Here is a 26,825-nt window from a genome sequence, read left to right as displayed (position 1 = left end):
TAAACGAGTCCTTCTCTCCTCAAAGGCCCTACCAGCAGCTGAAAACGCCCTTTCACTGCTAGCCGCCTAAAATAATTTAATAAGATCATATTTTATGTATAAATATCTAACCTGTTGTTATTGAATTATATACATAAATAAATTTTCATATAATACAAATGACATAATTAAGTTTTTCTTTATTCATCATATATAAATGAAAATTTCTTCCATACATCGGATTTTCCATTAAGATTCTCCTTACTTCATACTCTTTTATCTTAATCTTTTCACCAATTTTTTTTAATTTTGCATCCATTGAGATATTTTTTTTAATATGGCTTTGTCTAAAATCTAAAAAAAATATTTAAAATGACTTTAATCAATTAGACTGAAATAAACAGAGTTGGGCAGTACTGTGAATACTTGTATCTAAAGATACATGATACAAGATCCCTTTATATCTTGTACTCAGTATATTTTGACATATTTAATAAGATACTGATATCTGTATCTAAGATCCTTAATTCTGAAAAGAATCTTGTATCTTTTTCATTTTCTTGACAAAAGATACAGATTTTTTTTAATATTCATGTTTTAAATTTTACATATCACAGTATACATCTTATTTTCTTTGAGAATCTTGTATTAATTTCCTAATTTTTTTCTGCCATATTTTAAAATATTGACAACCAAAATTAGCTGGAAAATTTACAACTCATATTAAGGTAGATAGATAAAAAAATAATAATACCAAAACGAAATAAGTAAAGATTATATTTTATATATAAATGTAACTTAGAATATCATTACCAATTTTATATAATATTTTTTAATTTCTAGGATGATTAACATTTTTGGTAGTGAAATTTAAATTAGAAATAAGTTCCCCTGAATCAAATCCCAATCTTAAATTTTATATGGAAATTTTTTAAAACAAATGTTAAAAAAGACAATGTATAATAGGCTAGATAAATAATGAATAAAACTTATCTTTAGTACATAAAATATGTCTTATCTTGTAATTCACGGGAAACACACAATTTAGTGATAAAATAGTTTGGTATCCGGTTGTTAGGTTTATAAAATAATAATTAATAATGACATGACATGTTAATATGATTGACAATCCTAAAATGTGATAAATATTAAATAATATGATTTTATAATTAATATTATAAATTATACTGACTATTTAAGATATTAATATTATTATTTATTTTTGGGTCGGGTCGGGTTTTCGGGTTGGACAGCTTTTACAACCCGACCCGAGCCCGAGAAAAATATTTTGGTCGGGTCGGGCTACGGACAGCCCGTGCAGTTCTCTATCCCCTGCCTTACTGAAGACACTCAATTGGGACCCTTGCTGCGGGAGGCACTAAAATGTTGCATGCAATTTTTGACAAAGTTGGATTTTCCAGCATTAATTCGCCAATAGTCAAGTGGATCCACACCTGATATAATATTCCTATTACAGTTATCGAAATAAACAGATATAAAATTAACATGATTAAAATAGTGGGTTTCATACAAACCTGGGTTTGGAAAAATAATCAGATATCGCCCAAACAAATGGGTTGAATAATTCAGTCAAACAACACTAGATATAATATATTGTTGCCATTTAGATTCAAAGATTCTTTTAAATTTTCCTTTCTTTCACGCACAGTAGATTATATGACATTTCAATCTATTTTTATCTTGTTTCTCTATGATTTTTCATTTATATGCATCCCTTTAAATTGAATTTATTTTTTATGCTATGTGAGACACTATTCCATTACCTAAATTATCAATAAAATCTAAACTTATTTTTAAAAAAATATAAAACTTTCCAAATCCTTACTGGGAGTTGGAAGTTGCACATTATCATTTTTAACAAGACTCGCATGCAATCCTGAGCTCAGTATATAAAATGTTTTTATGTAAAAAGATATATATGATAGTATTCATCTTAAATATCAAAAACCCGATTCTGATTGATTATTCATGGTTTGCACACCTATCAATATCTCCAATAATTGTTAATTCACTTTTTAGAATTTCAACAAGGAGTATAACATTGCTAATTGAACATGATTCCGTACTTATTTCTTTTGTTACCCTCTGAATTGGTTCCAAAGCACTACCCTTTCTGCTAATTCCCTCATATTATGAAAGATTCCTCAAATTAGGATTATTGATAATGACTGTGCCGCCTGTTTATTTTATATCAATCGTTTGAGCATGTAATAGCTAGAAATCCAACGGCATGTCCTAGATTAATTTGTGCCTAGTGTTAGACTCATCAAATTTCTTTTATAGTGCACACAAATTGAACGTTTCGCCGCATCGTTTCAAAACGTAAATTGAACCGTTAATTTTTATTTTTTTTAATATGAAACGTTTAAATTCAAAACAAAAAAAAATGCTTTCCAATTTAAATGAATACATTTAAAATGCATTATTTGTGTTTTGAAATACTGCGTTGAAACTTAATTTGTGCGCACTAGAAAAAAAATGTTTAAAGTCCCCTACTATTTTTCTCACCGGAGCGAGCATGCCGGTGATTGATCTGTGATAAAACTGATGGCTACAACTAATAATAAAAATGGGCAAAACAGGAAATGTTTAGGAATTTCCCGTTTTTCATGGTTAAGGCTATATTAGGTAGAGATCTGTAAATCACAGCTCTGCCCAAAACCGGGTATATTTTTAAAAAAATAATTTCGGTTTGGACTGGGTCTGGCTATTTTGAGTAAGCTTAAATTAAATTTGATATTACATTTTGTCAAAGAAATTGATATATTTTAAGAATAGGTGGATAAATAATTTTTCTTTTGAGACAAAAAAAATTCGTTCGGGATTGGGCCAGGCAAGATATATTTTTGAAAAAAAATTTCGGAGCGGGCTTTAAAGATTGGCCTGATGCCGATCACAAATATTATGTGCATTATCTTGAATGGATTAGGTTTATTTTGTATTTTTTAATCCCCCAATGATTAATCTAAAAAATGAGCCATGTTTATTGTTATATTTGACATTAAATGTTTTAACATTTAATTTATTCGTTTAAAGTCGGTTTATATAATAGCATGTTAATAAGTTCTGAGAATCGCCACCTGAATTTCTAGTCAAAAATAAATAATCCTCAACCAAAATTTTTTCCAATTTTTCTGGAGAGTTTCTCATTTATATCAAGAATAACACCTTGCAAAAATACTTTCTATTGGGAATAATTTGGACATAAATGATGTAAAACCCTTTAAAGCCGTCATCGATCAAGATATCACTGGCTATCATATCTCCTATAAATTTAGAAACAATTATGGATTTGGGATTAGAATTTTCTAAATATTTGTATTATTGCGCATGGCTAATGTTGTAGATAACTTTCGAGGTTCTTCTTTTTTAAAATTTGAGATTTTTTTTCTAATATTTTTGGTTCTTTTGGTATGAACTCTTCATATGTAGTTTGATGGAATTGTTTTAAATGTTTTTGGACATTGGTAATTGTTCTTCCCCTTGAAATTAGAGTTCCGCAAATTATCTTCCTTTATAAAAAATGTCTATAACTTAGTTGCAATATTGAAAAAAAAATCAGAGACCTGTAGGCTTGGCTCCAAGTCCTTTAAATATACCCGGGCCGCATTAATCTTTTTAAAAATTTTTTTTTAAAATACCCATGTTAGGTCGAATATTTTAAAACAAAATATTGTGAATCGACATCTGTAAAAATAAAATAAATATCTTTAAAAAAAATCCGGGCTGGGCCACTTCTGGAAATATTAATACCTCCGCAAGTCTCAAAAAAATTATAATAAAAATTTGTTATACGTATCGGCCCTATCCAATATTTTTTGATAAACAATTTGTAAGGAAACAAATATTATTTTAATTTAATAACATTTTTTTTATGTATTATAAATAATAAGTTTTATTTGAGATACAAATACACTATTATGCATTAAAATTTATATGTTCAAATAATATAAATTACGATAAAAGAAACTATTTATCATTAAAATTTGATACATTTTATTTAATAACAAATATAAATAACAATATAATATATTTTTAAAAATTATGTATATACAAAATGGTCAATAACAAAATAATCAATATAGATTTTTTTTTCTATAAATGGATGATATAATAATTAATTGAATAATGCATTTATAATCGGTCGGTATAAGTATATAAGGTCCCAACAAATATCCGATAAAACATATAAATGTTTTAAAAAGATAATTGATCATATTTTTAGGATTCTGAATTTTTTTTTGTTATATCAATGATAATTTGATTTAATAGTTAATAGATTTTATTTTGGATTTATTTTACAACTAAACCTTAAAATATAAATCCTATAAAAATTTAATTTTAAAAAAAAACCAACAATAAATTCTAAAAATTTGTGACGGAGTTTGGGACATATTTTATACTTATAATTTATTGGAAATCCAATCTAGAACGAACAATAAAATATAATTTTTTTATATGTCATAATTGTGATATGGAATTCATTGGGATTAGAAATCCCTCGATTTTAAATAATTAACTGGGGACAATTTTAAATATCAGATTTGACCGAAATATATTAAGTTACTGTATAAACTTCAGATAATTGTCGCCATGAATGCATTATTTAGTTTAAATGATTGATAAAAAAATTAATATAAACTATTACAATCGACATGCTTATTTGTAGTTTATTATAATTTTGTGTTATTGTTTATTTTGTGTTATATTGTTTATTTTGTGTTATATTATTAATTTGTGTTATATTGTTAATTTTTGTAATATTATTAATTTTGGCAATATTATTAATTTTTAGGATCAATATATAAAAGAAGAAAAAAAAGTGAAAAACCATTATTATATTTTTATTTTTTAGTTATTCTTCCATTTAAAATTATCGAAGAATTTATTTGTATTGTCGAATTACCAATAAAGTAATAAAAATATCAAGGGCATGAAACATGTTTAAAAGGTAAAAAAAGGGGGTATATTAGAACAAGAAATATTGGGATGATTTAAAATAAACAAAAAGTAGTTGAAGGGATCACTGCAAAATTACTTGAATTTCATATTGTGGGTACACCAAAAATTGCTGAAACGATCAAATCACATTTTCAAATTTAAGAATTGTCATTAGTTATTACACCATGGATTCATATCCCAATATAATATTAATATATATATAAAATTAATATTTTTTAAACTCAAAAAATCGAAAGTTGATTTTTTAAAAAAATAATAAGGGTTAGGGTCATGAAAAAAAAAGAATTAAAAGTTAACAAAATAACTTCATAAAATAAAGAGAGAAAAAAAATAAAATTTTTTTAGGAATAGGAATGCTTTTTTTTTGATTCGTTTTTTCCCGAGATTATCAAATTTTTCAACTCCGACTTAGAAACCCTTTTATTTTGAGTAACCGATTGCCGAGAGCTTCTGGTTTCCGGAATAACCCTTTGAGCTCCTTGGGATTTTGTGGTTGAACTGATGGAAATGTTTTGAGCCTTTTTCTTCAAAGTATTATTGTTATTGACCACTTGGTGGTCGCCTAAGTTTTCGCTTGCTGATGTGCAAGAGCGGAATTCTCCCTTTACGGGTGGTCCCATAACTCCATTTTTCATTTGGAGGAAGATATCGGATGATTCCACGGAGAAATTAGGAGTGTCTTTGTTGCCACATTTTGTGTCAAGGGAAGCTTAAAATGATTATTTATACATATAATTAGCATATTAAATTCGAGTTTATCGTATTATTGCGTATAATATTTTGGCGTCAAGTGTTTATTATTTTTTTAAAACTTTAAATTATTTCTTGAAAGCGTTTTTTTAGTTTTATAAAAACCAACTGAAAATATATTAGAGCAAAGGTTTAGAGAACCTAACGCCATGAATTAAACAGTTTTGTCAAAAACCTTTTTCATTTTTAATTGCTACAAAAAAAATTTACGGAAGAATTAATATTTAAATTCATAGAGCTACTACGGTGTTCTACATTTTATGTGTCATATTGTTATATGGATTCCATTGAGATTCGAGATATTTCAATTTTAAATCCTTTATTGAGAAGGAAATTATTAATTTTGGAAAGTCTGATTTCATCGAAAAGGTGTTCCAACATGTTTAAAGTGACGTCCTTAGGAAGTTCAAACAATTTTCGCTTATGCGTTTTGTCAATTTATATAAAATTATCTATAAAAAATGATAATATAAAATAAGTATATTTCAAAATTTATGAAATACTTATCTGAAATATTCAGTGTGGGTATTTCATACTTGCTAGAATATATTTTCGGCCAATCGGATTTTATAAAATTCAAAAAATTACCCAATCCAAATATGACATATACATTAGTGGGCCTAAATATCAATGAGCCGTGCTCGAAATTTTAAAAAATTTTTTTTGTCAAAGCCCGAACCAAAATTATTTTTAAAAATTAGACTCACCTAAGACCAAAATAAATTCAGACCCCGGAGGGTGGAGGCAGGCCAGGCCTTGTAGATCAATATTAGAATACATTTCTGTGGAAATGAGATTTTTTAAAATAAAAAAATAACCCGAGTTAGAGGAGGTGTAGCTAAGATGATCGTTTGCGAGGTCTTTACATTCAATTCCATGATTTATATCGGAAGGGCACGTGTTACTATCTGGGAATGGGGGTTGTCTTCGCCTCCGCCTAATGGTAGCAGGAGATACCAGATTCAAATTGTTCTCGTTGCAAGCGCTCGAATGTCGAGTGACATTGTGGGTTTTATTGTTGTAAGCATAATTATTGTGCGTGCCCAGAAAGGAGTTTATGGATATTTGATAAATGTGAATAGGGATTTTGGCTGAAGAACAAAATATAAATATTTTACCCTATTTTTTTAATGCAATAGTTGTGTCTTATAAAGGATTTTGAAAGAAGGAAAGATAATGGAGGTATAATATAATTGTAGATAAGACAAAATTTTATAAAATGGAAAATTATATAAAAAAATAATTTTTATGTTCAATTTTTGCTCGAGGTAAATAAAAACACTAGTGCGAGTAGCATTCATGTTTTGGTTTTAGACGAATATCGGACATATCGTATCTCGATCTAATCTGGTCTTTTCAGTTCTAGACTGGACCATGATCTTACTAAATAAACAGGCGCGTACGAAGCGGGGGGGCAGGGGAACAAACCCCCCCCCCTAGGGCTAATGTTGATGAAGAATTTCATATTTTATATGTTATTGTTGAGTCAAAAGCAGAGCTATACGTGTTTAATATTTGTCTCCCTCGACTTGCAGCAAGGCAAGCTCTTTGTTAAAACATTAATATAGGATCAGTAGAAGAGTATATCTTAGATACAGATACATTTATAACCCAAATAAATGAAAGGTTTTTAATTCATCATGCAGCACTTACCAATCGAAAATATTACTTCCACAAAAGCCTTCCCAATCTTTTTCAGATGGTGATAGAAAAAAAATATTTGTATTTTAATCATGAAGATGCTAGTATCTTATGATGCCTTACTAGGTGAATACTATGTTTATAAGATTAACTATGGTTGATATAGTCCCAAAAAATACTATGGATGCTCTGCATAATTTCAAACACATTTTAGATTATATTCCCAATGTATTAAAAGGGTTTATATATATTAGCAACTCTTCCTATTAGTAAACTAATGAGAGAACATTCTCTTTTTTAAGAAGAATAATAGAGTCCTGCAGAAATACCATTTGCAAGGCACGGCCCGAATTTTTTTAAAATAAATTATATTTATTTTTAAATTTTATAATCTAATAATAACGATTTCAAATATAGACTGTTTTAAAATATACAGTCCGGCCTGAATATTTTTTTAAAATTTTCAGGCCCGGCCTAGGTGTTTTTTTTAAAAAATTTCGGGCCCGGCCCAGGTATATTTAAAAACCCGGGGGCCGGGCCTGCAGGTCTTTGAAAAACATACCAAGAAATAAAACTTCTGAAAGTAGATTGAAAGGTTTGGATCTTTTAAATATTCATAGGCATTTGACCACAATCAAGGATGAGATAATTGAAAAATTAGCTCAATTCCAACGAAGATTGGATTTTACATTGTAAATATATAAAATACAAAATACAATTATTCCTAAGAAACATTTTGTGTATTAATTTATATTTCCAACATTTGAATTTTTTATACTTTATATATAAATTTTAAAAGCCCTCAAAAGATTCAAATTTCTATTTTGGGTCATTTAAGTGTTTCATAGTGGTTATATTCACTTTATATTTTTTAATTCACATTTATTTTATAGCTTTTCACATACCTCCAGTTATATCCGTTTAATATTTTTTAATTCACATTATTTTATAGTTTTTTATATGCAGGTTTATACATATAATTTTTTTATAATTCACATTAGTTTAAAATTGTGTATTAGAAATAATTATTAGTCCTAATAAATTTATTCTTGATATTTTTAAAAAATAATAATATTTCTTAAAAAATTTTATTATCCCCCCCCCCCCCCCCCCCCTCAGACCAAATTCCTGCGTACGCGCCTGTAAATAAAATACTTTATTTATAATCAAATGAAGTTATTTTTTTCCACATATAAAACACGTGAAGCTTTCTCAATTATCAAATTTTAAAGGAGCATTAAATTAATTATATTATTTGCATAAATTATTATTTATTTTACTCGAGGGTGATATTGGTGGACTATTGCAACTAAAATTAGTGTCCCAAGTGTTGTTATTTTGATTAACGTTATAATTAAAACTACTTCCGGCTTGATTTTGGGAATGCATATTCTCCTTCTCTTTTTCCCGCGATCGCATAACTACGTAAGCGTCAGGGACAGGTGAGTCGAAGAAAATATCATTCTTGATTTTTTGTTTCAAATAATAATCAAATTTTTTTAAAATATTTTTTTTTAGCGTATAAGAGTTTTTCATAAACAATATACATATAATTAATATATACCCTCTTTTAAAATATTTATAGTTTATAATATAAAAAAAATGTTTATTGATGAATTATATAACGATAACGAGATTTATTTCTTTCTCATCACTATTTTCGATATTAAACTGCATAACTTGATTAAAAAAAAATTATATTTTATAACCCAGAATGTTGTGGAACACGAAAATGCCAAATTTTGGAACATCATCAGAACAATTGGAACGGAAACAGTTTAAAATTTTAAAATAAACAGGAACGAAAATATAAAAATAAATAAAAAATTGTAAAAAAACTTTAGAACATATCAGTTTAACACTGGGTAATTCAATCGTATCCACCAGGTTCCCATTTATCGCTAACCGTATTTCGATACCGTTCGAAGTGAATCCCAGTATATAAGGAAAAGTGCACACTTTGTAAAAAAACCAAAATATAATTTAAAAGAAAGAGTGATGAAAATATTTTTTTGTAATTAAGAAGTTTTAAATTTAAAAAATCGAAAAAATTCTAGAAAATCTTGAAGATAATATCGTTATTGATATTGAAAAGATATTAGGGAAGGTAATATATAGTTATATTTTAAATAATTTTTTTTAAGAGCTAAAATGGGGGAGATTTATAATACATTTAAAATTCTGGAAAGTTAAATAAGAAATCTAGTTTTTACTTTTTAGCGATTTAAAAAAAAACTCAATTGAATTACCTTTCCCAGAATCTATGAGTATAATTTTCGAGATTTTCTATAATACATAAGAGGTGAAGGTCACGATTCGGTTGGTCCAAACCGGAACATATCACGGCCCTAAAATAAAAGACGGGTCTAGACTTTTTTAAATTTTTTTGCTATTTTAAAAATATTTTTGTTTTTACTTAATTTAATATTTCTTTTAACATTTTATTAAATGTAAAAGTATTTTATGTTAACAATATCAAATTAATATGAATAATATAATAAATAATAAAAATTTTAATTTAAAAATCAAATCTTATTTGACAAACTTTTTGTGTTCATAGTATAATGCAATTAAAAAACGAACTAAAAAAAATAAAAATCACCAAAAACTAAAATAACTTCTCTAAAAAACTATATGAATTAAATAGTAAGGCTAACTAAAATGTTAATAAAAGATCGGCCCGGAAAAAAATACCGTTCCTGATTGCGGCCCTCGAAAAATCAGACCGACAATCAGTCCAGTTCCGATCTAAGACCGATAGGACCATATATTTGACCTTCACTATATATAAGATATATTGTGAGTTTTTTGTATTTCAAACGGGAACCCTAATTAGCATTGAAAAAAGGCTATATTTTTTTAATAAAGGGTAACATGTCTCCTATAAAAAGAGCATGTCACTAATTTTATATCACATTTTGGATGATGATAATTTAAATATAAGTCTTATCATCTCGATTCTGTCAAGATGAAATGTGGAAAAATTTTCATGAGATATTTATGCTTCAACAATTTTGATTATTTTTCATTAAAAAAATGAGTTTAACAGACCAAATCAAGTTTTAACATCAGATGTTGAATTGCCCTTCAAAATAAAAAATCAAGAACTTTTTCGATCAAATTTACATAAAAATTCAAAATATTGTTTGTAAAAAATCTTTTATAAGTAAATCGTTTGAGATTTTTATGCATAAAACCCTTCATGATGAAATCACAATTTTTTTTGAAAGAAATTTTGTAAAAATATTCAATTTTGTGATCACGAACTGCTCTCAATATTTTGGGCCAAAAAATTCTTTTAAAATTCTTCGAAGATATTTTTTTTCAAACTCTTTTCATTCTTTTGTTAACATTGATTTATAAAATATATATGTTTGATTGGTAAAAAGGTATAGATATCATGCCACCTGATAAATATAATAATCACCTATAGAGTCTGGGATGGAGTTCCAGCGAAATTCGTAACATTCTTCTTCTTCTTCAAAAGGCTTTTTAAAATATACGTTTCCTAATATAAAAGAAAAAATGAGACAAATTTTTATAAATCGAAAGAATATCAATATTGTTAAAAATATTATTTTTTTATTAAAGCAAATAAATACTTTGAGACCCCTAGTATAATCAAATTGTTACCTGTTCGGATTTAAGGTCCGAACTGGGTTTAAAACTCTTTCTTAGGTTCGGCCCGAGTTTTGTAATTAATTTTTAACCTCGATCCGTCTGGATTTTTAAATCAAACTATCTTGGCCGGCAAAGAAAGGAAGAAGGAAAGAAAGAAGGAAGGAAAGAGAGAAAAAAAGAAAGAATGAAAAACTCTGAAAAATAAAATTGCATTCAACTTACGATTGTAGCAGAGCATAACTTCGAATTCATTGTCTTCAGTCACATCGATGATATTCAATATGTTGTTGTTAGTCTTTTTGTTTTAAAATGTATTATATAATAAATAATAGCGTTTGTAAGGAAGGAGTTGACAATTCGGAAAAAATAAAATAGATAATTAATAATTACAATTCTTTATAATAAATAATAATGAGATTCTCACCCAGGGAAAAAAATCTTATAATGTTGGAATTTTTAGAGGTGCTGCCATTTACCATGATCACCGCTTTGTTTAATCACTTATCCGATTAAACTGTTGACCAGCTCCTTAACATGGTCAAAAATGAACTCCCATGAATGTTTTATTAAAAATTCTCCAAGTTCTCTGATTGCCGTTTAATGAAACAACATTGTCATCTCAATTATACACTCCTTCGTTGAGTAATTGCTTTATTTTTAGTCCATAGATCTTACCTATAAAAGCTCCACTCGGCCTCGGGATTCATCTTAAAAATATAGCTAAACTTTGAATAAAAAACCAAAAATAAAATAACTGGCGGCTTATTACTATGAGTTTTTTCGAAACGCACGTTTTAACTAAGCCAAATAAGAAGATTTTTCTATTACACAAATATGTTTCATAGATTTACTCAATAATAATTAAACAAAAATTATTGTCTCACATACTATAGGTGTTTAATATTGATATGACAATTATATAGGCTCACAAAATGATAGTCAAAAAGAAAATTGAATCATGTTATATTTTCTAACTTTGTTGTCTATAGTCAATAGTCTTTCCAAATGTGACGATGATTCATTTATTATATCGAAATAATTCTTGTAACCGGCGCATATATAAGTATTTTCAGCCTTTTCCGCGTCCAACCAAACCATCGCCTGGGGAACGTCTGGCAAAGTTATTTCCTATCGAGAAAAAAAAATCAATCATCAAAATTCATTTTACAATCATAAAAACAACTTTTTATCTATATTATAACTATTAGTTATGTCCAGAAGGTTTAGCAAGTAAGGGTTTTTTAAAAAATCTTTAAGACCATAATCATTTGTGCTTTTTCTTTTAAAATTATGAAAGCCTTGATTTTTGTGGGAATCGTGGCCCTAAGAATATTCGACAATTTTGTAGTGAAATTTTGAAATAACTTTAATTTATATCAATTTTTTTACATAAATTAAAAAATACCTAAAAATTCAGAACCAAATTGTTTAAATGGTTAACTGAACGTTTTAAAAATTTTCAAATACCGGGGTCTATGAAGCCTAATCCTGAATTTTTTAAAAACTGTAAGATGTATTCACCATGATATTATAGCAATACTATTTTACCTTTATGTATTGAAACCCTTCTACGATATCGAAATCACTTTGAGGGTACCACGACGACCAGTAAGCCAAATGTTTCCACTCCATCAACAGGAGTTTTTTAGATATACAAACGGCCACTTTCAATCTTGTGGAAGATGGTCTATTTGCCGCGTACATATGGCACCCTATAATATATATTATTTTATACGTGATATTTATTAAATAATCATATAAAAAAATTTCCGATATTAACTTATTGACTAATGTAATATATTCTGGATGTGAACACCTATGAATCAAATTTCTATATCAAATTTCTATAATAAATTAACAGAAATATTTTATTATATTTAAAAAAAATATCAAAAATGTTGAAACTGTATAAACCTCGAGTGGTCTCGATTTTATTTTCTTTACACTGATTACGATTGCGTATCAGAGTTTGGTTTTCTTGGCCTACGAAGTCCTTCAACTTATATACGATTATTTTCGATTCCCTGCCTTTTGATAAAACAGTTATTAGATATTTCGATGGCATCCGTATAATTCTCTCCATAAAATTAAAAAAGTAACGCAGTTAAACAAAATACATTTAACATAATCCTTTAAAACTCTAGAGCAGGGTTACACCCTTAGCAATCTTTCATATATCTTCTTTGTATTTTTTCCCTATCTACTTTCTATTCGTCTATTTTGGAATTCATTGAATCTTTGTAAATCTACATAATGACTCCCTCTTGTTTCGACCACAATAAATAATGCAGTCCAAGATGATTTCAAAAAAAGGGGGGAGGATCTATACTACTATTTTATTTAACCGATTTATCTTAAATACACAAACAATATTGTTATAATTGGGAAATATTCAAACAAAAATCACCAAGAATAATAATTAGAAATATCATTCTTCAACCGAAATATAATGACTACAAATCCACAAATAATTTATCTTTTTTTGAAGAAAAATTCCAAAATAATAAATTATATAGAAAAAACCCCTATTAGATAGAAATATGAGTATTCCATGTTCCTCAAAAACCGATAATTGTTTTGCCGTCACAGATTTGTCGAAAAGCATGCGTGGCTCACAGCCTTCTATAATAATAATTGTTAAGTATTATAATGCAAAAATGAGAAAATAAGTTTTTTGAAACAAATCTTAATTTCTTTAATTGAATAATTATAATAAAAATGAATAGATTAATGGGATCTTAGAAATATTTGGAGATCACCACGAATGAAAAATATTTATACTTTTAATGGCTATTTAATATAAGATATTTTTTCCCATAATACAATCTCGATATTCATTAAGGTTCTTCCAATAAAAATTTGATTTAAAAATAAAATACATATATGTGAGGTATAAATTATCTACTAACACCCCCCCCCCCCCCTCAACTTATGAAACTATGAACAACAAAGAGAAATTATTTAAAAAAGATCTGTATATACCGATTAAGGGGCTCAATAAATAATAAAGAGTACGGAGAAAAAATATTGAAGCGAATTTTTTACATATACAGAATAATCAAATATATTAATATTGTAACCTTCAAATAAGAATATTCCGGCATCTTTTGTCACTATAACGAGATTCGAACCTGAATAATATAATAATATATATTTTTTTATCATCCAGATTGAAATATTAAAATAAATTTGTAAAGAAAGAAAGAAGAGTGAGATCCCTTTCTTAGTAGCCAAAAAATAAAATAAACACCCATAATTAAAATAATAAATTGTTCAAAGAGGTATTATTTTATTAATTGAGGAAATTCGTTGTGTTACCGATTTGAGGGTAGAAATGGAAATGCTATTTTTTAAAATCTCAAACCAAGTCAATAAAAATAAAAGGTTCGAGTAAGTGGTCTATTAAAATATGGCAAAATCTTGTGTTTTGAAATATTATTTTTTTTCAAAAAATCGAATTAATAATACCGAAAGAGTCTCCGCTGATAATTTCGTGCATGTAGTTGGCGTAAAAGCAATTAGGTTCCCAGGGCTTTTGGTTGTTTAATTTATAATAACACACAAAATTATTACGCATGAATTTAAGATTAAGTTAAAACGAAAATTTTTATATCTCTTATAAGAAATTAAATAAGAATACGATTTTTGAAATATTTATTAATAAAAAAATATTGGTCTAATGTTATACAAAATCTGGCAGAAAAAAAATTCTAGAAATGACACTAGTAAACTTAGGGTTTAGTTTATATTTTAAAGAAATGCGTTATTTATTTTTCATTTGTTTATTTTTTACAATTTAAGGATTACAAAAACATTTTTACATAGGCCATTTCCAGACAGAACGTTTTTTCAAAGCGGGTTTTGAGTAATGTTACCAGCAATTTTTTTTATTTCCAAAAAAATGTTAAATTCTAGAATTAATTTTTTTTATATAATATAATATTTAAAAAAAACAATCTAGATCCCCATTTTTTTAATCGTAAATAGAAAACAAACTGGTTTGATTTAACGATTAAATGGCCTTTTGAAATGCCGAATTGTTTTTTATTTAAATATTATATTATATAAAAAAATTAATTCGAGAAGTTAGATTGCTGATAGCATCCCCCAACCAAAAGCTTTGTAAAAACGTTGTGTCTGGAAATGGCCTTATGCGTTTTTTATAGTGTATAAGAGCGTTCGCTAAAATAGACTGTATTCTTCTAGATTAAACTATAAAATATAAACTACCCTAAGCAAATATTAAACGAAAATTAAAGGGATAATAAAAAAAACAAAATAAATTATTCACTGGACATGTAAGAACGAACTTAATGATTTTAACGATAAAATTGAGAAAAATAGAAAAGATAATAAAACATAAAGTGACCATCTTTAAATTACCATTCGAGAATACATTTTCTAATTCTAAACTATCCGTATTCAGCGATTTAAAAAAAAATAAATATTTATAATTCAAGTAAGTATTTTAGAACTAAAATGATAAAAGTTGATCTCAATGATTTATTAAAAAGTATTAGATAAAAAAAATGGAAGATAATAATGCGTTATTAGAACTTCGCGTCTCAGTAAGCTGCTAGCAGAGATATTGGTTGGCGCATCCCCTTTAACAATGGTGTTTAGTTTTAGTATCTTGAATTCATTATAATATTATTTTTTTAAAAAATAAATTTATCAAAGAATAGATTTTATATTGTAAACCGGAATCATATTTAATTTGTACTAAAAATGAAAATAATAAGAGCATACAAAGGTTCACCAAAAATTGTCTTAAACTCACAATAGGGTAGGTATACTTATTTCCGTGCTGGAATAGATTTCGATAAAATCAGGTTATTAAAAATTAAAAGTATGCTATAAACGATTTAAGTTTTTAAAATGTTCTAAACCACATGTTTAACCATTTTGGATACTCATGTGAAGCAAGATTTCATATTTTATTATCATACATAATCAAGAATCAAAAATATGATGAAATTTGATAGATTTTACAAACTCTTTTTTCTAATATTTACGGTAAAATTATAATGTCTGAGTATAAATATAAAAATATGGTATTTAAGATTACAAATAATCTTGTAAGAATCTTTATAGGTGTTGCTTCTGCACAACACACTACCTCAAAGATGTCCCTGCTCATTTAATCAATTCGAAAAATTCGCCTTTTCATTATAGAGCAGTAGTGCAACATTTAATTTTTCTAAAATTAAGCTAATCGATAATGAAAGCAAGTTGCCCTTTTTTGTTATGATATAAGGTATAATAACGATCTAGAGTGAATACATGCGACATCTCAAATTTAATTATTATAATCTTGATGTATTGACTTATCAAGGTTCAATTTGGTCATTCCAGTGTAAAAGAATTCGTTATTATATCAAAGTAAAAATAAAAAAACCTGTCCAGTTCTCAAAAATTCGACTTGTTTAACATCTTCCTTTCTCTTGTTTGCTTTAGGAGATTCGATAAAAACGTCACTCAAAGCCCGCCTGTACATCAGATGGTTCTAAGAAGATATATTAAAATTAAATCTAGATTTATAATATTTAATTTTAATAAATATTGTATCCTTAGTTTTAAAAAAACCCTTATATTTATAATGAATAAATGCAAATTAAAAAAAATGAAATTGTGAAATGATAAACTCAGCTAGAGCTAGACCATTCAGGTCACTTTTCCTGGTTAAACAAATACTCCCCTTGAATGCATTCTGAAAAACAAGAATTTGATATACAAAAAGATCATTGTTTATTGAATGACAGCTGCTGTGTCTCAGACACCTGGACTGAGGAGGCACACCAAGATATTTCAACCTTAGTACGATTCCCGGCTGGACTAAATTTTTTTCTTATATTAACATCTTAGACTGTAATAGGGTAAGGTTAAAAGGTTAGAGAGATATGGGGTAGGGTTAATATAATATCTAAAGAAAGAACGGTTTATTAAAATTAGTCTTTGTTAATTAAATTGTTATGCTGTCACCCAAGCATTAGTATATCATTACCCCGCATTCTCAGTTACTGCCAATTCGCGGTGGAATACAAAAACGAATGGAAAAATATTATATTTATATAATATTTTGTATACTCCGCCGTGATTCGCGATAACTGTTAGCCTCTTATGGAATAAATGTGAAAATTAAGTAAAAGAAATATAATTAAACAAAAGAGAATAATAAGAAAAAATAACAATACCTTTTCTGGCTTAAATATTTCGCTACTTCCGACATGTATATCGTAATAATTATGGAGCAACATGTCCAACGTCCTTTCGCGTTTCAATTTGAAAATAGGGGTATTAAAAGCGGCTTTTTCACCATTGATTACTTTTCAAGATTAGGAAATAAGATAAAAAAAGAGAAAATAGAAAACATGTGTAATAACCAGTTGAATGGTTAATAACAGTGTTTTGCTTGATTAATATTTACAATCCTAGTTGAATTAAGATAATTAGATCCTTATGTAGAATTTATCCCCCCCCCCCTCTCCCCTTGGCTTACTAGTAAAATGATGAATTTAAATAAAACAATGTTTTTAAATACAAAACAACTTTGAACCATAAATTGTTTAAAAAAATGTTTGATCCGTACATCTACAAGCCAATGTTTTGATGGAAGATATAAGTAAATGTTTAGAATCACTAAAATTTTCTAAAAATAATGCTTTTAACACCTTTTTTTTAGCAAATGGTGACTGAAGTTGTCCAATGCGGATGATTCCTAACTGTACAAAATAAACGTTATTTAATTTTTTTACGGTTATCTGTTGATGGGAAATAATTTCCGTATTGCGTTTTATAAAGATATCAATGGGATGGATTGCTGATGACAAGTTCTTCTTCCAGGGAATAAGATTCTAAACATCGAGATTTTGACAAAAATGGTGTTCAAACCTAAATGTTTTAAGGTTAAGATGTTGGCGCTTAGCTTTAGAAATATTGTAGATTGAATTATATCTATGGCGACAGCCTTTAGAAAATTTGAAACGGAAAAAATGAATAGAGCCCCAAAAATTTGATTTTTAACGGTTCTGGTCAAAGATGAAAAGTCTCAGATCGGATTGAGGGTAACTTTAATATTTTCCTATATCCTATATAAAGTTAAGCGAATTCGAAAATAGGGGAATCATATGGTTATTGGTTCGAAAGTAAAAATTTCAGTGGAATATTCAAATGATAAAACAGTTTTAAATCCCATTACAAAGATAATATGGAGAACGACATATCGATGAATCTTTGCTGATGGAACTTATACATGTCCATAGGACTTATATTTTGACAACTCAATAAGAGTGGAATTACATGAATATTATAAACTGAAGAAAATCCTTAAAACTATTTAAGTTTAATAAATGGAGTTGTAATTCTTTTGGACTTCATTTATATATAAAAATTTTATTGAAAATTCTAATTAATTTTTTGCTTATGTGAATCGATTGAAATATCAATTAGGTAAATTTTTTTTTGTTAAAAACAACATATAAATAAAATAAGTATTTTCAATTATGATATTATAAAATTCATTTCTTATCTTTTCACTTGACAAAATCATAAAAAGAGGAGATAATATAAGATCAAGTTACGATATAATCATAAATTTAGTCATGACTCTTTCGAAAATTCAAATATAACCTAAAAAGTTAAATATAATCTTAGCAATTGACTAAAAAAGGTGAGAATCATTGACTATTGTTTCTGAAAACTTGGCTGGCTTACTTAAAAAATTGCATCAATAGAGAATATAGGAAGGGGGGGGGGGTGTTTGTAAATTTTTTTTACGTTTAACCAATAGGAAATCTCGGAATTCTTGGTGATTTGGAAACTCGGGAGAGTTCCTAAGCGGTGGACCGAATATTGGAACGTTTTCTTCGGAGAATACTTCTAACCTACATTTATAACCAAAATACAATATAAGGAAAAAAAAATGATCTTTATAAAGATCTTATTTCCGTAATTTTCCTAAGGCCAAATCCTCTTAATCTATTATAAAACTGATTTAAATTTTTGAGCCGGTTTATTATTTTTTAATACTAAGAAATCATGGATTTCGAAAAAATAAAATGAATACACTAAATGCATTTTGTTTTTAGAAATAATAGAGAAATATTGAATATTAAAGTTTTATTTTTAAACCTACTTCCAAATCTGAAGAGTTGTTAACCCCAATTTTAAAAGTAGCTGCTACCGGTATTTCTATTTGTCAAAAAAAGTAGCGCGCTACCGCTATAGCTACCCATCAAAAAAATAGCGCGCTATTAGCTTCTATTTTTTAAAATAGCTTTGGCTACTTGAAAAAATCTAGAAATAACTGTTTTATTTTTTGCTTATAAAGTATTTGTATAGTTTATAGTTTATAGTATATAATACATAAAAATCAACATTTATAAATATTAAATATAGTTAGTTTTGATTATAAAAAAATTTATGTAAAAAGACTATAATTTATGTAATAAAAATAACTATTTATGGATACTATCATTCCTAAGTCTAGAACAACGATCAGTAAGTTTCGCCTAACTAAATAATCTCTCAACACTAGCACTTGAGGGCAAGCCAGTATTTAATTTTACATACATATTTTTAATATAAAAAAAATTATCAAAAATACTCATTTGAGTATTTTTAGAATTAAAAATCGCGTCTAAAGGATTTTCTATTATATTAGTATCCTTTATTTCAAAAAAGTTATCAGTGAAAGTCGTTTTTATGGTTGTAACTAGGGCATATTTGTTTAATACGAGACTATTCAGCTTTATCATGAGCCTATCACCTTGATCTTTAGCAACACCGGAATTGATATAAGTCCAGCTTAGTTTAAAATTGGGATGAATTATAAAATTTATTTGCAAGTATATCGTATATCTTGCATCCTATAATCCTTTGAGGGCTAATGCTACATTAGTCAATGGCCTATGATTCCCAAATAAGCTCTAAAAATATTAATATATAAGGCTTTTACCTTCTGTTTTGTGTTCAAATATCTGTCGTGGTACATATATAGTATATCTTTAGCAACTCTGCTATTAGAGCATCTTTCATAATATCTTAATCATTAGTGTCTGGTGACATAAAATTGTTGTACCAGGGGATAGAGCTTAAATCATCATAATAAATGATGGATTAAGAACATTGGCTAAGCTGTATCAATTATCGACAATGACTGTATAAGCCAGTATCTGAGAAATATTGGCATGTGCAATATTATTAATCAATTTAGCGAATTGAATTGGTCTTTTTGGATGTAGTCTCCCCTATATTAAATTATTACGATGTTTTTCTATCTCTTAAAAACTATTGGCATGAACATTCTTATAAAATAAATACTATTAGAATTTAAAAATGACAGTTACCTTTAGGTGTTTTTTTGAATTTATAGATACTTGATTTATTTAAGGATATATTTTTTTTTACATTTTAAACAAATAAATTTGTAGCCACCTTTTGTTTTTACATTAATTTAAAAATATTTTTCAAATTTTGGAAATGGAAAATGTGTATTATTGTTATCAAGAACATTTTCTTCCAGAGTACCTTCCATTTCATTAAATCATCATTGTATGACTCACTTACATCGATTTGGATATCCATTCAGCATGACATTTTAAATAATTTACTCCAGATGATTTAGGTTTATAATACAAAATGAAAATATAAATTACAAATTGAAATATAAATTTAATGAAATAATAAATTATAAAAATTATAATTAATTATGATATTATATTTATATTTTCATGTTTATAGTTACATTCATTATATTTTTAAAATGTAGCTAAGTAGCGCAAAAAAAGAGCGCCTAAAAAAATTAATAATTGGGAAAAAAGTAGCGCGCTATTAGCTATGCTGCCAAAAAAGATGTTGTAGCGCGCTACTTTAACAACTCTGCATATCTAAAACTTTTAATTACTCATTATACCAAAATTAAAGTAAATACAAATATCAATTTGGATAAAGAAAAAAAAATTACTAGAGTAAATTACCCAAACTATTGATCGAATAGAATGTGGAATGAAAGCTTATATTATAAAAATATGAGTTAAAAAAAAGGAAGATACCTTATTTTTACATTTAAATATTTTACTGGTAAAAAAAATTTGAAAAACGGCAATAGTTAGGATAGTTTTATTTTAATTCATTAGGAATAAAAACAAATAAATCAAGTTTTGAGTGTAGTGGCCTTAAATAAAAAAAAATATTCAAGAATTTTACCATGTAAGATAATAAGTTAACATAAAATTATTATTTTTTAGGCCCATTCCAAGTTTTTATGGTCTGGCCGTAGACTTTTAAAAAAGCTGGAACCCGGATGTCCCCAATACATATATCAATAATTATATAAATGTATAAAATAAAACAAAAGTACAATAAAAAGTAAGAGGCATAATTAACCTGTAGCTGTTTTTTTCCTTCAAAAATGTTACTAGCGCGAATATATCTAATATAGATATAATAAAAGAAATGTCATTATTTTTTTGGCATAATAAAATAAACAGTGCCATTAAATAATAATATAGGTCAGTTAAGAGTTTGTTAAAAGCGCGACTAGTTCAATTTTTTTCTTCTTCTCAATCCGTGAGGCGTGATGGCCGATACAGGTTCCCTAGTTGAAATGTACTTTAAGAGAAAAAAAATCGGTTTCCGCCATACCCACTTAATTTTTCTTTCTTTTTAACCTCGGACTATAACTTTTTTTTTATTAGTCGTCAGGACTGGCCATTAATAAAATTTGTGTTATTATGAGTTTTTAAAATAAAAAATTTAAAAATTTCGAGTCATTCGAGCCCATTTTTATTTTAAAAGCCCATTTTGCTATTTTTTATTTTGCGATTTATATAAATATAAAATTTCATTAAAATAAATGGATAAAATAATTTATTTATTTAATCCTAGGGCTTTGATTTATTTTGATGACGATTTCTTAGAATATTATAATATATACTACGCACGCGTGAATTGAGATTTAAACATCCCTGGCTGAAATGTAGGTTTTTCGTGATGACCAGGTTCATCCCCGTCCTCGTAGATGATGACCACTATATCGTTGCCTATATGACGTTTTCTTTCTAGCTATAATATAGATAATAAGAAACATGTGTGCATGATAAATATTTAGCGAAGTAAAAATGCCAATGAAGATTTTTATATTCGTTATCAAATAAAGACCTTTAACCTTCTTACTCTGAATATAAGTTTTCGAGGAGAAAAATCCTTGGATTTTGCAAAGAAACGATAAATTCCGACCTTGCAATTTTATAAGATTTCTTTTAAATTATTAGATACAAGTTTAATATAGAGACAGATGGTAAAGCAGTGATATTAATTAATTTTTTTATTTTGGTAATTCAATGAGATGAAGATTATTAAGATGTTGATAACATTTAAAAAAAATAAAATATAACAAAAAATATTCAAACTTGTTGAGAGTTATCGTGTGAATATGGGAGCATTGTCGAAACGTGAAAAATGATTTCGTTTCCTTCGTAGAGAGTGAAGATGGTATCTTCTCCAGTGGTATTATCTGCAGTAATTACATTATTTTTGTATCTAATACTATATTTATTGTAATATAACATAAATATGATGTAGATGTAAGGAATGAGATAATTCATTAAAGAATTTTCCTATGGTCATTATACATTCTTTTCTTCAATGCATTATAAGCTCTATAGAGAAATTCAAAAGGCTAAAGGTGAGGAAAAAAAACATTCCTTACTGATCGTAATAAATTAATCTACGATGTTCTTAGATAAATCTTATAGCACTCTTTAATTATTGTTAAGCATGTTTATTTTAAAGGTTGTTGAAACTTAAATTATTTTTTTTTTAAATTTTAAATTTTTTTTGGAACTGTCGGGGTTAGTCTGAACTCAACTCTATATACGTTTTTCTGGATTAACATATTTTGTATGTTATACGGGATTATACCCGGCATGATAAATAAAAGAAATAATCAACCCCCCCCCCCTATCCCCTTAGGCTGTGCTTTCTTTTTAGAATTCTAAATAACTCTCTGAATAGGTGATAGGTGTTACTAAAAAAATAAGAAGAAATACATCTTTACCCTGAATCCCTTGTAAGCGCGAATTCGCGGCTAAGTATACCATGCTTTATTTTTTTCGCCACGAATTCGCGATAACTGTGAATGAGGGGTTATTAAAAAAAAATAAGGGTGTCCTAACTATTCTAAATAGAAAAATAAAACATTCTATTAAGAATCAAATACAAAAATTAAGAATAGCTGAGACATATCCTTTGAGATTCATTCTTGAGAAATTATGTTTTTAAAGTGTGAAGTGCTCCTTTCTCTGGATAGTCAATGAGATCATGAAAAAATGCTGTTAACGTTACTACAAAAAATACGCGTTACCATTACTCGTTAGATCTGAAAAAAGGAACCCCGTACCGTTACTCATTATCTTTTTAAAAAGGGAACACGCGTTACTGACTATTCAACAAAGTAATGGGTTACTCGTTACTTAAAAAATTAAATATTATATACAAAAAAAATATTATTTTTTTCCTACAATATATAATATAAATAAAACTATACTAGAAGAATATATTATAAGATAAGATCTTTTTATAAAAAAATTATATATATATATAATTACTGGTAGATAGTCCGTCAAAAATGACGGGGAATGAAAATTTTCTTCTTACTTTTATCCATGTTACCTGTTATTTGCAAATAATATCCAATTTTTATTCTTCTTACCCCCTTATCCCTTCAGGCCAGGTTTAATCCATTAAAACTAAATGCTATGGTTTGAGTAAAAATAAATTTAAAGCATTTACTTGATAATACCAATATTATTTGTTAAATATTACTGATTACTTATACCTAATATTTAATATTAAAAAAAATTCTCAGGCAAAGTCCAAAGCCATAATAATTATGAAAAATTCTTCCAAGCCCAATGAAAGATCATAATAATTTTGGTAGTTAAGAACTGAAATAAAATATTTAAATAATCATAATGAATTTGAAAATACAATCAAAATTCAGATTTTCATGGGCCTTGGTTTTTTGATCAGGTCAAGCCCATGCCTGCAAAAAATTTTGTTTTGGGCCAATGTCTGACCTATAATTAATAATAAAAAAATTCTCAAGTGTCCAAGTTCATAATAATTTTGAAAAATTTTCCCCAAGCCCAACCCAAAATTTACAAAAATATTTTCCAAGCCCAGCCCAACCCATAATAATTTTTTAAAAAAATTTTCTCAAACCTGGCCAACCGATAGTAATTTAAATTTTTTTTTCAAGCCTGGAGATAGGTAAATCTCTAAAAACCCTATCTATTTTTAAGTCTATTTTAACCCAGCTCACCCCCAACCAAGGCCAACCCATTAAGACTAAGAGTGAATACTATTTTTTTGAATAAAAATATATTTAAATTAGATTTTACCTGAGGGCCATATAAATATTCTGTGTTAAATATTACACCTATGCCTAATATTAAAAAAATTCCCAAGCCAGGTTCTTGCACTTGGTTTTCTCAAAACCGCAAAAGACCATAATAAGGACTGAAATAAAATATACAAAAAGTCACAATGCGTTTAAAAATACAATCAGAATATGAAAGTTGCATGGGCCTTAGTTTTTGATCAGGCCTTGCCATGTCTTCAAAAGAAATTTTCAGGCCAATTTCTAGTCCATATTTAAAATTAAAAAAATTACAGGAATCTTAGACTATAATAATTATGAAAAATGTTTCTCGAGCTAAGTCCAAGTCCATATTAATGGTGAAAAATATTTCCCAAGCCCAGGAAAACCCAAATAATTTATTTTGATCCAGAAAAATAGGTCTGATGAAAGGGGTTCGTAAGAGTTAAATTTGTCTAATTTCAAAATTATCATCAAATGAAGGGTAAATATCTGATTTACCTAGAATTCTACTGGTGAGCTCCTGGTATTTATATGAAATTCATGATTACATATCAAAGTACTATTCTGAAAATATGGTCATCCTAATTTAAATTTTAAACAAACCAAATGATTTATTACTTAGTTACAAAATATATAATTAAATTTAAGAAATTGTTATTAAATTACAATAGAAAAAATATAAAGATATGTCTAAGTTAACAAATAATAGGAGGTTAACTTCAATCATAGTTTAATTATATATAAGTAAAACAAAAAGGTCATACATTTAATCAAAAATGTTATAATAAGTTATGAATAACATACATTCTACAATTATGAAGTTATGAGTAAATATACAAAATTTTTCTATCTTATGAGGTGTTATTTAAAAATTTATATTTATTTTGGGGTTATTCTAAAATTTCCCTTTATTTTTATAAAATTTGTTAATGATATATTTAGTAATTTTATTTATGTTATTTATTTGTATTTGTAATTTATAATCTAAAAATCTTTTCTTGTTAGATAAGAGTTTGTGTTACCAAAGTGTGCTTTGTCCCTTCCATATCTCTCTTATCTTTTCTGAAACCTTAATATAATGGTATAAAATCCTAAATTATACATAAATAAAAGAATTAAAATAGTATTTAAATAAATTTCTTATTACTATTGAATGGGTACTTGCCATTTAAAGTTCTACCTTATTCCTATTGAATTGGTACTTGATGCATTTAAAGTTCTATTTACCACTAAATTTTCAGAAATATGTATAATATTAGGTGTGTATTCAGTGCATTCAATACACAGGCAAAATTTTAAAAATGTCAACTATTAATTAATTTATGAAAGTTGCATGGGATATGGTTTTTTGATCAGGCCTGGCTATGTCTGGAAAAAAAATTTCAGACCAATCTAACCCATATTTAAAATTCAAAAATATTAAAGCACCTCTATTTTAAATTTTATCAAATATGATTTCCATCACATTTTTAAATTTTGATATTTCTAATACATGCTCGCAGTATGCATTGCAACAATTTTACCTCTTTTACTCTTAAATTTTAATATTTATATAAAATTTATTAATAGAGTATATTTAATACCATACACACAAACTAAATAATTACCCTTCAACCCATGGTTTTTTGATCAGGCCTGGCTATGTCTGCAAAAAAAATTTCAGACCAATCTATAACCCATATTTAAAATTCAAAAATCTTAAAGCACCTCTATTTTAAATTTTATTCAATATGATTTCCATTAGAGATCTGCAAAGTTAGGCCCGGCCCGTACCCGGCCCGAACGGGCGTCGGGCCGGGCTCGGGGCCAATTCTATTTAAAATAATCGGGTTCGGGCCGGGTCGGGCCTAATATTTTTAAAAAAATTTTGGCCGGGTCGGATCGGACCTTGGAAATTTTTTTAAATATATCTAAATTTATCAATTTTATATTGAATTTTTATATGTAAAATAAAAATTTTTGATTTTATTTATTCAGACTAAACGCCATATAACATATGTCTTTTATTTTGAGTAATTATAAAAATTAATTTCTATATTTAGATAAATTTTTTTAAAAAAAATTTCGGGTTCGGGCCGGGCCGGCAAAACTTTTTTAAAAAAATTTCGGGCCGGGCTTGAAAAATTGGCCCGATGCAGATCAATAATTTCCATCACATTTTTAAATTTTGATATTTCTAACATTGCAACAATTTTACCTCTTTTACTCTTAAATTTTAATATTTATATAAAATTTATTAATAAAGATATTTAATACCATACACACAAACTAAATAATTACCCTTCAACATCTATAAAATAAATATTTTAAATTTAATTATATTCAAGTTGGTGCATGCGTGATATATATAATTAATATTTTAAATTTATTTATATTCAAATTGGTGCATGCGGTAAAGCATATGCCTTTGAAACGGGAGACTTTTCGATTCTCGTAGAGAGCAAAAAATTAACATTACACTATATAG

The 26,825-nt window shown here is 27.2% G+C and overlaps 1 protein-coding gene across 12 annotated transcripts in view; it reads right to left on the bottom strand.

The window, feature by feature from the left end:
- Positions 1-4,076: 4,076 nt before the first annotated feature.
- The window catches only part of LOC135922630 (GTPase-activating Rap/Ran-GAP domain-like protein 3), a 152,440-nt gene continuing 129,691 nt past the window's right edge, over positions 4,077-26,825 (bottom strand). For 8 of the 12 annotated variants that reach the window (XM_065457048.1, XM_065457039.1, XM_065457046.1 and 5 more), the window contains 19 exons: positions 22,386-22,489; positions 21,918-22,038; positions 21,361-21,406; positions 18,751-18,857; positions 17,169-17,299; positions 16,373-16,480; positions 15,532-15,606; positions 14,443-14,506; positions 14,055-14,105; positions 13,498-13,596; positions 12,889-13,002; positions 12,523-12,686; positions 11,950-12,102; positions 11,197-11,269; positions 10,781-10,861; positions 9,193-9,311; positions 8,634-8,817; positions 6,531-6,803; positions 4,078-5,671 (listed from right to left, as the gene is read on the bottom strand). In XM_065457048.1, the coding sequence (XP_065313120.1) occupies positions 5,304-5,671; positions 6,531-6,803; positions 8,634-8,817; positions 9,193-9,311; positions 10,781-10,861; positions 11,197-11,269; positions 11,950-12,102; positions 12,523-12,686; positions 12,889-13,002; positions 13,498-13,596; positions 14,055-14,105; positions 14,443-14,506; positions 15,532-15,606; positions 16,373-16,480; positions 17,169-17,299; positions 18,751-18,857; positions 21,361-21,406; positions 21,918-22,038; positions 22,386-22,489 (2,435 nt within the window). In that variant the 3' untranslated portion in view covers positions 4,078-5,303. Of the gene's footprint in view, positions 5,672-6,530; positions 6,804-8,633; positions 8,818-9,192; positions 9,312-10,780; positions 10,862-11,196; positions 11,270-11,949; positions 12,103-12,522; positions 12,687-12,888; positions 13,003-13,497; positions 13,597-14,054; positions 14,106-14,442; positions 14,507-15,531; positions 15,607-16,372; positions 16,481-17,168; positions 17,300-18,750; positions 18,858-21,360; positions 21,407-21,917; positions 22,039-22,385; positions 22,490-26,825 lie in introns of all 12 variants that reach the window. The other 4 variants (XM_065457045.1, XM_065457047.1, XM_065457037.1 and 1 more) reach the window with 1 other exon arrangement.

The sequence above is a fragment of the Gordionus sp. m RMFG-2023 genome, chromosome 1 (assembly GCF_954871325.1).
Source record: "Gordionus sp. m RMFG-2023 chromosome 1, tfGorSpeb1-WG-v2, whole genome shotgun sequence".
Lineage (NCBI taxonomy): Eukaryota > Metazoa > Nematomorpha > Gordioida > Chordodea > Parachordodidae > Gordionus > Gordionus sp. m RMFG-2023.
This window is presented reverse-complemented; position numbering and strand designations above follow the sequence as displayed.